The 13,569-nt window shown below is 44.8% G+C and overlaps 1 protein-coding gene across 5 annotated transcripts in view; it reads left to right on the top strand.

Moving 5' to 3' along the window:
• ano10b (anoctamin 10b) overlaps nucleotides 1-12,731 on the top strand; it is a 47,106-nt gene extending 34,375 nt beyond the window's left edge. For all 5 annotated transcript variants that reach the window (XM_073069814.1, XM_073069815.1, XM_073069817.1 and 2 more), the window contains 5 exons: nucleotides 508-681; nucleotides 6,733-6,924; nucleotides 8,248-8,385; nucleotides 9,096-9,212; nucleotides 10,219-12,731. In XM_073069814.1, the coding sequence (XP_072925915.1) occupies nucleotides 508-681; nucleotides 6,733-6,924; nucleotides 8,248-8,385; nucleotides 9,096-9,212; nucleotides 10,219-10,335 (738 nt within the window). In that variant the 3' untranslated portion in view covers nucleotides 10,336-12,731. The remainder of the gene's footprint in view (nucleotides 1-507; nucleotides 682-6,732; nucleotides 6,925-8,247; nucleotides 8,386-9,095; nucleotides 9,213-10,218) is intronic.
• The last annotated feature ends 838 nt before the right edge of the window (nucleotides 12,732-13,569 follow it).

Here is a 13,569-nt window from a genome sequence, read left to right as displayed (position 1 = left end):
ATATGTCCAAGGTACAATTGTTATTACTCCTGCATTGAATGCAAGATTGAAGATATAAAACACTTATTATCATTTATTATTTATAATGTAATTATTTTATAATGAATTAAAGGATAAGAACATTGCAAGCAAGCATTCCTACAGTACATCAGGCACATGTTCAATTTATTCATATACAGTAGGTATGTTAGTGACAGAAAAACCTTTAGTTGTCAATTGATTGTAAAATGATAATTCGCGATTTCCTGAAGCTTGTTGAGGCCGTGTAGGTAATTAAACTGCCTGGGATATCCTTCTCACTCTTGATCTAAGTTTTGATCAAGACAAAACATTAGCAGTGGCTAATTTTGGCAGGAGAATTCCAGCTTTACACCCTCTTAACCCATTTATCAAAACTGCTCATGCCAGGTATTTTGCTTGTGGGTAACCTTTAAATCTATCTTTAGTTTAGATGTTTTAACTTCCTGATCTACTTGTTTAATGAGGCTCTGCTTCCTTCCAACCTAGAAACTTGCATCGCTTCTCATTCTGACCCAGATCATTAATCAGTTCCTAGAGACACTGCTGCCCTATTTCTTCAAGACTCTTAGTGGGAAAGCGGCGGGTCTGAAGAGCGGCACTCTGAAAAATGCACCAGAAATTGACAAGATAAAATTACAAGGACAAAAGGCAACATTTCCTGTAAGTATTTTCATGAGAACACAGCTTCACAACAGTGACCAGCTGGTACTATTGCCACCAAAACAACCACTGCAAAGATTAGAATGTACGTTCAAAACAATTCTGTTATCACTTGCAGAAATGAATTATCAACTATCTTTTGCACTGCTATGGTGCGTAAGCTTGAACACCTTTCCCTCACATAATAATAATTCAGAGAGTAATGTAATCATCAACTTAAAAGTCAGCAAAGCCAGGAACCAACATGAACATTATCTTTTGTATTAATGAGCATATTTGAATAATCTAACAAAAAATCCAGAAGGTTTATCATTTAACTTACAATTACATTCAGGAAATATAGGATTTAATTAGCAAAGATGCATTGAATCACACAGTTTCAAAAACTTCAAATGGAGGTTGTTGCAAAGACTTTAAAACTCTGATTATACCCACACTTGGAATATTGTGTTCAATTCTGGTCGCCTCATTATAGGAAAAATATGGAGTCTTTAGAGAGGGTGCCGAGGGGATTTACCAAGGTGCTGCCTGGATTACAGAGCATGTCTTACGATGATAGGCTGAAAGAGTTGGGTCTTTTCTCTTTGGAGTGAAGGAGGGTGAGAGGTAACCGGGTAGAGGTGTTCAAGAGGGTAAGAGGCATAGATCAAGTGGACTGCCAGAGACTTTTACCTAGAGTAGGAATGGCTAATTCAAGGGGCATAATTTTAAGGTGATTGGAGGAAAGTATAGGAATGATGTCAGAGGTACACAGAGTGCTGGGTGCTTTGAACACAATGGTGGTAGAGACGCTTACATGAGAGATATATAAGAAACTCTTGGACTGGCACATGGATGATAGAAAAGTGGAGGGCTGTGTGGAAGGAAAGGTTTATATTGATCTTAGAGAAAGATAAAAGGTCCTGAAGGGTCTATACCTTGCTGAAATGTCCTGTGCTTTAAAATATTGAAGTAAAGGAGACTTAAAAAACTGCTTTTTATTCCAAATGATACTTGTTTGGTGTTCTCAGTTGTCATTATCCCTTCATAACCATTTAGTTACTCCTTAAAACAGGGACAAGCAAATTGTGCTTTCAAAGAGTTTTCTATTGATCGCTCCTCCACACTTCACAATTTTTTTTCTCAGCTTCAATGCCACCTTATTATCTAATGACACGTGTTCCTTCTACTTGTGTCCTGGCCAAGAGTTGGCAAAGTTCTTCAAATGAGTTGGAAAGAAATTTTATTCTAACTGTCATTTCATTCTCCAAAATGGGAGAACAGAACTGTCCTTGAAGACAGACTCTGCCACAGAGCCAGAGATGGCAATGGATGCAGCTTTCCATGGAGATGTGATGCACTGAATTCAAACGCTAGAAATGGCACTGAATTCAGTTCCCTCTCAGACAGTTCTGATCTCTTGGACTCTCCCAGAAGACTGGTTACACTAGCACAGAATGCTGATTTCTCCAGTGTTGCTTTAGACAACTGCATAGTGTTTGAGATGAAAATTCAGACATGCTGATTTTCTACTCTCCATTAGATTTGCCAGAACAGTAATAATCACAAATACTCTGATTGTATGTTCATGGTCATTTACCCATCCACTTCAAGATCCAATGTGTTGTACATTCATAGATGCTCTTCTGCACACCGTGAATTATTTGAGTTACTGTTGTCTTCCTGTCAGCTTGAACCTGTCTGGCCATTTTCCTCTGACCTCTCCCATTAGCCAGGTGTTTTCACCCACAGAACGGCCGCTCAGTGGATTTTTTTTTTGCTGTTTTTTGCACCATTTTCTGTAAACTCTAGAGATTGTTGCGTGTGAAAATCCCAGGAGAAGAGCAGTTTCTGAGATACTCAAACCACCCCATCTGACACCAGCAATCTTCCACAGTCAAGGTCGTATATAACACATTTCTTCCCCATTCTGATGTTCGGTCTGAACATCAGCTGAAGATCTTGACCATGTCTACGTGCTTTCATGCATTGAGTTGCCGCCACTGGATTGGCTGATTATATATTTGCATTAACAAGCATGTGTACAGATGTACTTAATAAGTTGGCCATTGGGTGTATATCCTTTTCATCCTTCTTTATTGGGTCTTTCAGTATATTCCACTCAGTAAATATTTTAAGTATAATTAAAGAAGGATGGAAATACGCACACCTTAAATTTGAATAATGGTTGTGGGTCATCGACTGGCCCTGATGACAGAAATCGCTTCCCTCCTGTGTTGTGCAGTCCTTTGTCAATAGTATCCAAGTAAAATGAGCACAACTATTAATTTAAGATTCTGTTATTGCTTCTGATATAAAATACCCATCTTTCATTCTGCTCACTAATTTCCCTCACTTGTTTGCTTCCTGCTTATCTGGATGTGCCTTTCCTCACAGCTGAGGCAATCTGACCCCTGCGTGGAGTTTGCATGTTCACCTTGCGGCCACGCGGGCTTCCGAGGGTGTTTGGGCTCCCCCCCCAACCCCGCCCACATCCGAAAAATATGTGGGTCAGTAGGTTAATTGCCCCTAGAGTAGGAGGGTAGCAAGTCTGAGGGGAGTTGATGGGAAAGTGGGGAGAAGAGCATGGGGTTACTGCAAATAAATGCTAGATAGTCAGAGTGCTGTCAATGGGCTGAGGGGTCTACTTCTGAGTTCTAGGACTGCAAACTTTCTCCACATGAGGGCAATAAAGATTCACAGGAATGTGAAGTGACCTTATCTGATGCTGATTGCGTTTGGTTTTTAGTTTCATTTTGGTCATCATCTGCCACTATATTTTTAAGCAATTACCATCAATCCCCCTGGCAATTCTTGCAGCTAGGGGGATATTTTCTAAGATGGAAGCTGCAGTGTTACTGAGCACACCAAGAGCAGAGCACTGGAAGCCACAACTGGGACTGGAAACACTACAGACGAGGCCTGGAGCGTATCAGCACTGAGGAAAGTGGAGTGGATGTACACAGGCAAGCTTATGAGAATAGTAAACTAATAACTAAGGATTATAGGCAGGAACGGAAAGAGGCGAGGGTATTGGTATGACTTAGAACAAGGGTGAGTTGGTTCCAAAAATCCAGTCCCATTACCAACATAAACATGGAAGCTTACGAAGAGTGAATACTAATAGGCAGTGTTAGGGTCCCAGTACTCCTTAGTGATGGAGAAGGAGTGATTTGAAGATCAGGGATTTGCATAGGCTGGCAGTAATGCGGTTCCTATATCAGACAAAATTCTGCTCATTCAGATAGCAGAACAGGTCTGAAATACCACTTATCAGAGTGGATAGCCAGGCATTTTTTCCCAGGGGCAAAAACAGCAAATGGGAGGGGGTATAATTTTAAGGTGATTGGAGGACATTGGGGGGAGTGTCTGAGGTCAGTTTTTTGAGAGTGGCAAGCCTGTGAATGCACTGCCAGGGGTGGTAGGGGAAGCAACTACATCAGTGACATTTAATAACACTTATATAGACACCTAGAAGATCGAGAAATGGAGGGCTGTCTAGGAGGGGAGGGATAGGTTGATCTTAGAGTGGGTCAAGCAGAGCATTAAGAGATAGGTGCTAAATAAGCCACCCCACCTCCCCTGGTGATCTGCCTGTCCTTTCAATACAATGCATATCCTTGGATGTTAAGCTCTCCCAACTATGACTTTCTTTCAGCCACGATTCAGTGATGGCCATAGTATCATACTGGACAGTTTCTATCTGCTCTACGAGATCATCTACCTCATTCCATAAACCGGGCATTCAAATATAACGCCTTCAGTCCTGTACTTGTCTCCCTTTTTGATTCCCCCCCCCCCCACCAAGTTTCACATCAACCCACCCTGCTGAGTACAATTTTTCCTTATCATCTGCCTGTCCTGTATACCAACTGCCCCATCCTTAGCCCTATCACTCCAGTTCACATCACCCTGCCAAAATAGTTTAAACCCTCCCCGATAGCTCCAGAAAATCTGCCTGGAAGGATATTTGTTCTACTCGGGTTCAGGTGTAACCCGTCCTTTTCGAGCAGGTCATACATTCCCCAGAAGCGATCTGAAACACTGCCCCCTGCACCTCCTCCTCAGCTACTCATTCATCTGTACTCATCCTGTTCCTGCCCTGACCAGCACACGGTACTGGGAGTAATCCAGGGATTACTACCTCGGATCTCTTGATCTTCAGCCTCTTCCCCAACTCCCTACACTCACTGTGCAGGACCTCTTCCTCCGTTTTGCCTCTGTCACTGTTACAACATGCACCATACTCTCCCTCTTGTGGGCCAAATGGCCTGTGATGCAGTAACACTCTATGTTCTGTTTAAACAAATCCCTTCTGTTTCCAATGTTCCTGTGCTTCAATTTCATGCACATTCATGGGATTAACTAAGAGCTGTTTGAACGCCTCTATCATGTTTGCCTCTACTCCCACCCCGGGTAGTGAATTTGAGGCACCCACCACCGTGTGTGTAAAAAATAAACAAACTTGCCCCATGTGTCTCCTTTGAATTTACCCCCTCCCACTTTAAATGCATGCTTTCTGGTATTAGGTATTTCAGTCCTAATTTAACGGCGGCAGTAAGTTGCTCTTACGTGATTGAGAGAATCTGGGTGGAGTGAATGAGAAGATGGGAGGAATACAAACGGATCAGTATCATTGGACGCTTGATGGTAGCCTTGGGCTTTGGAGGCTGAGGGCCTGTTTTAGTTCTGTACGACTCTAAAGAAGTTTACACAATCATTAGGATTATAACAACCTAAAGAGGAAAACGTGAACTGTTTAGGAGCTACAGGAATAAAATAGTTCAAGTCCCCAAACTAACACAAAATGCTGGAGGAACTCAGCAGGCCAGGTAGCATCTGTGGAAAAGAGTGAACAGTTGATGTTTCAGGCTGAGACCCTTCATCAGGACCCCTGGTTAATCCTGATGAGTCCTGATGAAGGGTCTCGGCCTGAAACGTTGACTGTACTCTTTTCCATAGATGCTGCCTGGTCTGCTGAGTCCCTCCAGCATGTTGTGTGTGGTTGCTTTGCTTTCCAGCATCTGCAGATTTTCTCTTGTTTGCACGTCCCAGAAGTGCCCATCAGTCCAACCTAGTGGGATGGTTTCAGAGTTTAGTCAGCGCTCTACCTCCAACTCATGGAAATGAGTCACTTCATCTCTCAGGAACAGGAAAAGCCAAACTTTCTTTGAAACATCATCAGTCTATTATGTATGCGACAGTTCCTCGGCGGGGACTGCTGTGCTGTCCGATGCTCTGATTAGTCTTGACAAGGCCTGTTGACGGTGCTGTCTGTGCAGAAGTCATCTCGGTGCTGATGCCTGTGGCAGGAGCGCGTCCCCGAGCAGGATTACTTCAACAGCTCCGTGAGCTCTGACTGGGGCAGTTTGGTCTCCATGTGTAACGCAATACTTAATTTGATTAAGACTAAGGTCGCCAGCATCGCTGTACGAAATAATTTCAAAGGGCAAAGAGGAACCAAAGCTCTTTCTTCACACGAGCCACGAGCAGTCAGAGTTCACTAAACTGCTCAGGATCTTCCAATTTCTATAGAACAACCCACTGAGTACTAATATAATGTACCATGGTGATGTGGGCAGGGGATAATGGGGAGGTGGTGGTGTTTGTGAGGAGGGTGGAGGGAATTAGCTTTGAATTTCCAGCCTTCCAGTACTACAGTTTTATGTCTTGAGAGTCACCACTGACCAGGACTCAGTTACGATACGGTGGCAGTGAGAGCAGGTCGGAGGCTAAGCATCCTGTAGCGAGTGACTTCCATCTTTAAATCCCATGCTTTTCCCAACAGGAAGCTATGCCAGGAGTGTAACAAAATCGCTCTTAATTGTCCCCCTTAGACATTTAATCCTTTCACTGCAGGTGCACATGGCCTGCAGTGCGAACCGTCTACAAAATGCTCCACAGTTCTGACAACACCTCCCAGACTGCTCTGCAGTTAAGAAAGAAGGGAAGAAAGATCAGGAAAACACCACCATCTCCAATTCCGGCAATAAATGTGTAAGCAAAGTCCTAAAAACAGAATAAAGACATTTGAGCTCTTTTCCATGTTAATCTCTCTCTCTGTTTGTCCAGGGAATGTTTGATGACTACATGGAGCTTTTTGTTCAGTTCGGGTATGTCAGCCTCTTCTCTTGCATTTACCCATTGTCAGCAATACTCATCGTTTTGAACAACATCATGGAAATCCGCACCGACGCCCTGAAGCTGTGCCATCTTTTCCGAAAGCCTTTCATCTCACCAGCAGCAAATATTGGAGCCTGGCAGGTGAGGATGGAGAATTGCTGCGGGCTCAGTGTTTGACATAATCTCCCCAATGCAAATCCAAAGCCGAGAGGACCCAGCACTATGCCAGGTCTACATGGAAACTCAAAATGGCTGGAATGTCATGCAGAAATTCCTGTTCCTCCATTTTTTTTTACCAGCATTGGGATGAACTTGCCCTTGATGGAGGTTGCCTTATGTGGGGATTGAGAGTTGTTGTACATTCCAAGCTGAGAACTACATGTTGGCCATCATGAAAGGCTTGGCTCGAAGCTTTGTCTGGTGGCCTGGGATAGGTCAGCAGATCGAGCAGCTTACCATGTGCTGTTCAGGATGCTAACGCTTCCCGAAGGAAGGTATCCAGAACTGTCAGAATCACTTCCTGCAGTCCCAGAGTCAACTCCTACAACCATCACAGAGGGGGCCCCAGAACCTGAGATTGTCTGACAGCCACAAGCAGACTGATCCTTTCCCCTTGTCAGGAAAGACTAAGAGTAAGAAATCCTCCAGAGTAATTAGTTAGTTAGGCCTGAATGAAGCAAATCAGAATATTTTGGAATTAAACCAGGAGGAATTAGTTGGTCTCACACTGTCTTTCATCTTCCTGTGGCTGATTTGTTTGATAATTATGAACACTAGTTTAACCCAATTTAAATGCATCCTGTTGTGTGTGGAGTACAGCCTCAATGTAATAATTCATATATTCACACATTGTTGCAATTACTTAGAGCAAAATTATTCCTATTCTAAAAAGTTGTCTTTTTTTCTTGATACTCCTTGATAGCAGGAAAGTCATAAGAATGTTCAATTAAAAAGCGGGCAGCCAGGGAAATGATCTGAGATCTGTTCTCTTTATCTCTTCCTCTCTATCTCTCTCACCCTTTCTCTCTTTCGCCTCCTCCTTCTCCCTCCTTCCCCTTTTCTTTCTCTATAGATCTGTCTATTTATTTATTTAGAGATTCAGCACAGTAACAAGTCCATTCTGCAGTTTTTAGCTCAAACATCATGCCACGCTTCAACAAGCAGGTAGTCATCTCGGGTTTGTTTAAACCTTCCTCATCACCGCTGTTGTGTTTTTGTAACTCCAAAACAAAGAAAACGAATCGAAGAAAAACACAGGGAGACAAGGAGAATGAGTACATGTCTTCACTTTAGCGCAGTGACACGGTGCCGCGATACGTGCCATTCACGTATAACCTATAATGATTATGTAAACAACAAGAATGCTTAATCAAACAATATATTTACAATACTACTCAAATATTGCTGAAAAATTAAATATGCAACACTGTAAATCTCTCATTGTATGTTTTTTTTATTTCACAGATTGCATTTGAGACTTTAGGATTTGTGTCAGTCATCACCAACTGTTTGTTAATTAGTATTACCCCTCAAGTGAAAGAGTATGGCACAGAAAATAATGTAACCTCTAATAGCGTGTTAATCTGGGCCATTGGAGTGGAGGTAAGTGAATGCCCATTTGGCTCACTCTTCTACATTACGATACACACATGCACAGGACCACTTCAGCTAGAACATAGGATGGGTTTGCATCTATGACATTTAAGAATGGGAATGTTGACACTTATTGGTACAGCTCTTATATAATTTGGAATTTTGGTTTAAGATATTTTTCTTTATTTTGTTGTCTAAGTGCATATAATTTATGCTAAGTCTATGTTAACTTATGCTTGTCACGTTTGTAATATACTGTGCTGCTGCTGTGTAAAATTAGCTTTAATGGTATTTATACCTCATTTGTACCATGGCCGTGACAATAATCTTAAACTTGAATTAAAAGGGCTTATGCTGTTCTCATCTGACAAAGTGGACAACACAGTAGTGCATCTAGTAGAATTATGATCCAGATTCAATCCTGACTTCAGATGCTGTCTGTGTGGAGTTCACATGTCCTCCCTGCCACAGTACGAGTTTCTTCTCCCATTGGCTGGTTATCTGGCTACTCCAAAATGCTCCTGATGTGTAGGGGAGAGACAGAATCTTGCATTTGTGTATGCAAGCAGCTCAGTGTGGTTAGAATGAATCATGGACCTTGGAAATGCTTTGAATCTTAAAAAAAATCACAAAAATGATTGTGTACCTTGTGTTCAATGACTGGTCTCGTGACATCGAGCCAGCTCTACTGCTTACTTTGTTTTATTTCTGTCTTTCAGCATGTCCTGCTGGTTATAAAGGTAATTTTAGCCATTGCTATTCCCGACGTCCCACAGTGGGTGAAGCTGAGGATGGACAGAGTTGAGTATCGCTCTCTTCAGGCCCTAAAGAACAAGGTAAGGCACTGGTTAGCTGTAAAGCAGAGAGAGAGGGGGCCGGCCCTTCAGGAACACTTCCCACTAACACAATGGAGAGAAATGTGGCCAACGGCGCCGTGCGGATATGAGAAGCTTTGGGCTGACTTCAGAGTAAAGTGTTGACGGTGTCAGATGGAGCGAGGTGGGAAGAAGATCATTTGAAATAGATCAGAATGGCCTTTATTGGTGCACAATGAATGACAGAGTCCCTTTGCTGGGAGGTTTGGTGGTCTGTCGTTAATACCTGCTTACTGATACAACAAAGTGAGTAGCATTTCGGCCTTGCCAGCTGAATGTACATGTGGCAGGATGTACTGTCTGCAGCCTTGAGCGTTGTTGCCTACAATCTTCTTCGTAGTCTTTTTTCTCAGCCACAATCATGTGTTGGCTCTGCACTCGCCCAAACCTGCCCTAAATTGACTCACTTTGCTACCAGCAGCCTTGTTTTCAGTTGCCAAGGCCCTAGCTCAGAATTTCTCCACATTCCTCAGTCCCTATCCTCCTTGAAGAGACAAAGTAAAAGCAAAGTGATTGGCCACCTCTCTTTTTTGGTATTTGAACCAAAAACCACTCATTTTGGTTCAGCAACTTGGGGCATTTGCTACCTCCTATAAATGCTAGTTATGCTTATAGTTTTAAGGACCTCTGCTAATTCAACCTCTGCCCTGAAGAAGCAGAATCTTAAGGTTCTGAAGATGCTGGAAATCCCGAGGAACACAAACAAAATGCCAGAGGAATTCAGAGAGGAATAAAGAGCTGAGGTTGTGGGCAAAGACCCTTCATCAGGATCAGACTTTGATAATGAATTGACTTTGACCCAGTCTATTCACCATTTCCTGTAAACGTAACCTCAAGCATGTTATTGGCTTGAGGTGCATAATTAAAGGAGACTGAGATACTGTATTAGTTTCAAATGTGCATTCGTTTGTGGGGCTGCAGTTCTCACTCAGAATTTAAGCAGGATTTTTTTTTCTTCTTGCTTCAGTTGTTTGAAGAAGATAAAGGTCCTGGCAGAGAAACAGAGAAGATTGATGGAATCACTGGACCCGATTCTGCTGATGGCTCTCTGCAGGCCAGCAATACACAGCTGAACTTGCTGTGAATACCACATTATTGCACGATGAGGCACACACCAGATTAAACACAAAGGTTCCTTTTCAATAACAAGTTCGACTCCTTCACTGTTTAGTTTCATTTGCTGGATCTGGTCCTCCTATATGTATGATAAGGTGGCTTTCTAGTTTCATAATTCCTCAAAATATGCAAAAATACATTTCTAAAACGCAGTTGATTTTAAACCACATCCCCACTACAGGAACTACAGCTTCTGATAGTGTTTCCTGCTTTGCATTTTTATTTGGAGACAAAGAACAGTAACAGGTCCTTCCGGCCTAACGAGGGCTCGTCACCCAGTTACAACCGTGTAACCGATCAACCTGCTGCTAATCCGTATGCTTTTGGAACGTGGGAAGAAACCCATGCGGAAACAGGAAACCATACAGAGAGTGGCAGCAACTGAACTTGTGTCGCTGGCGCTGTAATAGCGTAATGTCACCATGCCGCCCTACGATTTTGATGGGGTCAGTAAACTGTAAATCATCCCGGCCACTGACAACACACAGCAAGAGTCTCACAAAGAAGCAAGGGCAGTATCGTAGCCCGATCACACGAGAAGGTCCCAGTTCATCTGATGGCTCAGAGTGACATCCTCATTGCTCTTGAAGCTCCAGCCTTACAGCTGTCCTGCTCAAGGTGCCCCTTTTCTTTCCTACATACTTCATCCCACAGCCATGGGGCTGTAACTTTAAAACAATGGGTCCAGGACAAGTCTGCTTTTCAAAGCTTGGCAGTCCAGACACCCAGGTGCTCAGCTCAACAACTTTGGAATGATGTGTGACCTTCTCGGCCAGAGATGCCGCTGCCTTACACTCACCCGATGATATCTCATGATCGGTTGTGCTCCTTGCCCTCCAGGAGATTGAAGAGATGTATTGGAGGGTAACAGCTTCTCACTCAGAATACTGGCGGGAAGGATCTTGCTCACAAGAGACTCTGCAGATGCTGGAAATCCAGAGTAACACACACAAAATGCTGGAGGAACCCAGCAAGTCAGGCAGCATCGGTGGAAAGGAATGAACAGTTGACATTTTGGGCTGGAACTCCAACAGGTTTTGCTTTGTTTCTTCCTTTCCATAGATGCTGCCTGACCTGCCGAGTTCCTGCAGCATTTACTAGGTGAAAGAGTGTTGGGGTCAGAACCTTCACCAGACTGAGGAGGGTGGGTGAGGATGAGTACTTGTGCATAATAATTGTGCAGAGCCAAGGCTCCAGCCGGGAAGCAGGGTCAACCTAAATCTTTTCCCAGCATGAGCATAGTGGGCTGAATGTGCTCCTCCTGATCCGTGAACCTCTCCAACGCTAGTGACACTCTTTACTCTGTGGTACATCACCATCCTTCAGCAATGAAACAACCAATATTCTGTCAATATTGCTGGCCGTCACTAGCATCAATTGTACATCCTGATTTTTAAGCAGGAGTATAGCAATTTACACTCGTTCCCAGGTGTCTCACAGGAACTCTGAACCGTGACATTTTAGCAAGGTTTGTGGAATTCTCCCAAATCACACCAATAAAAATGAGCTGCCCAAGAGTCTTCACCAATGAGACTCTCCACCTCTTTAGTCAGTAAAGGTGTTCTCTTCAAGTTGCTGGCCAATTTTCATCTCGCCAGACTCGCCATCTGGCCAGTGGCTGCTGCCACTGATCACTGCTAGATGTGTAAGGAGAGAGGGTCTTCCTTTCCCGTTCGCTTGGAGAGGCTGGCACAGGGATCTGCTGGAATTTCAGCCTTTCCCGAAGGGCAGGAGTTCACGATCTGTTCTCCTGTGGTAACACTTGTGACTGAAACCTCCCTGCCAGGACTGCTGGATGAACTCAGCAGGTCAGGCAGCATCTATGGAGGGGAAGGGACAGTTGACATTGTGGGCTGAGACCCTTCATTGGGACTGTAAAGGCCTGAAGACCTACAGTAAGAGCAGAATTAGGCTCTTTGGTCCAACAAATTTGCTCCGCCATTCCATCATGGCCTCTGAACCCCATTCTCCCACCTTCTCCCTGTAACATTTGAAGCAATGACAATGAAGAATCTATCAGCCTTCACTTTAAATATACCCAATGATTTGGCTTCCACACCTGACCGTGGCATTGAATTCCACAGATTCACCACCCTCCTGCTTAAAAGAAAAATCTCCTCACTTCTGCTCTAAGAGAATGTCCTGAGGAAGAGCCAGAAGGCAGAACAAAATAATAAGGGGAGAGGGAGGACCACAAGTTGGAAGTTAATAGGTGCTCACATTACTCCCCTTCCCCACCCTCACACTTCACATTTTCAGCTGGACTCACCTATCAACTGCCACCTTGTGACCCTTCCCCTCCCCCACCCTCCCGCCTTCACACTCTCACCTATCAACTGCCACCTTGTGCTCCAACTCCACCCTCACCCTCCCACCTTCACACTCTCACCTATCACCTGCCACCTTGTGCCCCTTCCCCTCCCCCACCCTCCCTCCTTCACACTCTCACCTATCACCTGCCACCTTGTGCCCCATCCCCTCCCCCACCCTCCCGCCTTCACACTCTCACCTATCACCTGCCACCTTGTGCCCCTTCCACCTTCACACTCTCACCTATCACCTGCCACCTTGTGCCCCTTCCACCTTCACACTCTCACCTATCACCTGCCACCTTGTGCCCCTTCCCCTCCCCCACCCTCCCGCCTTCACACTCTCACCTATCAACTGCCACCTTGTGCCCCTTCCCCTCCCCCACCCTCCCGCCTTCACACTCTCACCTATCACCTATCACCTGCCACCTTGTGCCCCTTCCCCTCCCCCACCCTCCCACCTTCACACTCTCACCTATCACCTGCCACCTTGTGCTCCTTCCCCACCCTCACCCTCCCGCCTTCACACTCTCACCTATCACCTGCCATTTTGTGCCCCTTCCCCACCCTCACCCTCCCGCCTTCACACTCTCACCTATCACCTGCCATTTTGTGCCCCTTCCCCACCCTCACCCTCCCGCCTTCACACTCTCACCTATCACCTGCCATTTTGTGCCCCTTCCCCACCCTCACCCTCCCGCCTTCACACTCTCACCTATCACCTGCCATTTTGTGCCCCTTCCCCGCCCCCACCCTCCCGCCTTCACACTCTCACCTATCACCTATCACCTGCCACCTTGTGCCCCTTCCCCTCCCCCACCCTCCCACCTTCACACTCTCACCTATCAACTGCCACCTTGTGCCCCTTCCCCTCCCCCACCCTCCCGCCTTCA

Source organism: Hemitrygon akajei, chromosome 17 (genome assembly GCF_048418815.1).
Source record: "Hemitrygon akajei chromosome 17, sHemAka1.3, whole genome shotgun sequence".
In the NCBI taxonomy this organism is placed as follows: Eukaryota; Metazoa; Chordata; class Chondrichthyes; order Myliobatiformes; family Dasyatidae; genus Hemitrygon; species Hemitrygon akajei.
This window is presented reverse-complemented; position numbering and strand designations above follow the sequence as displayed.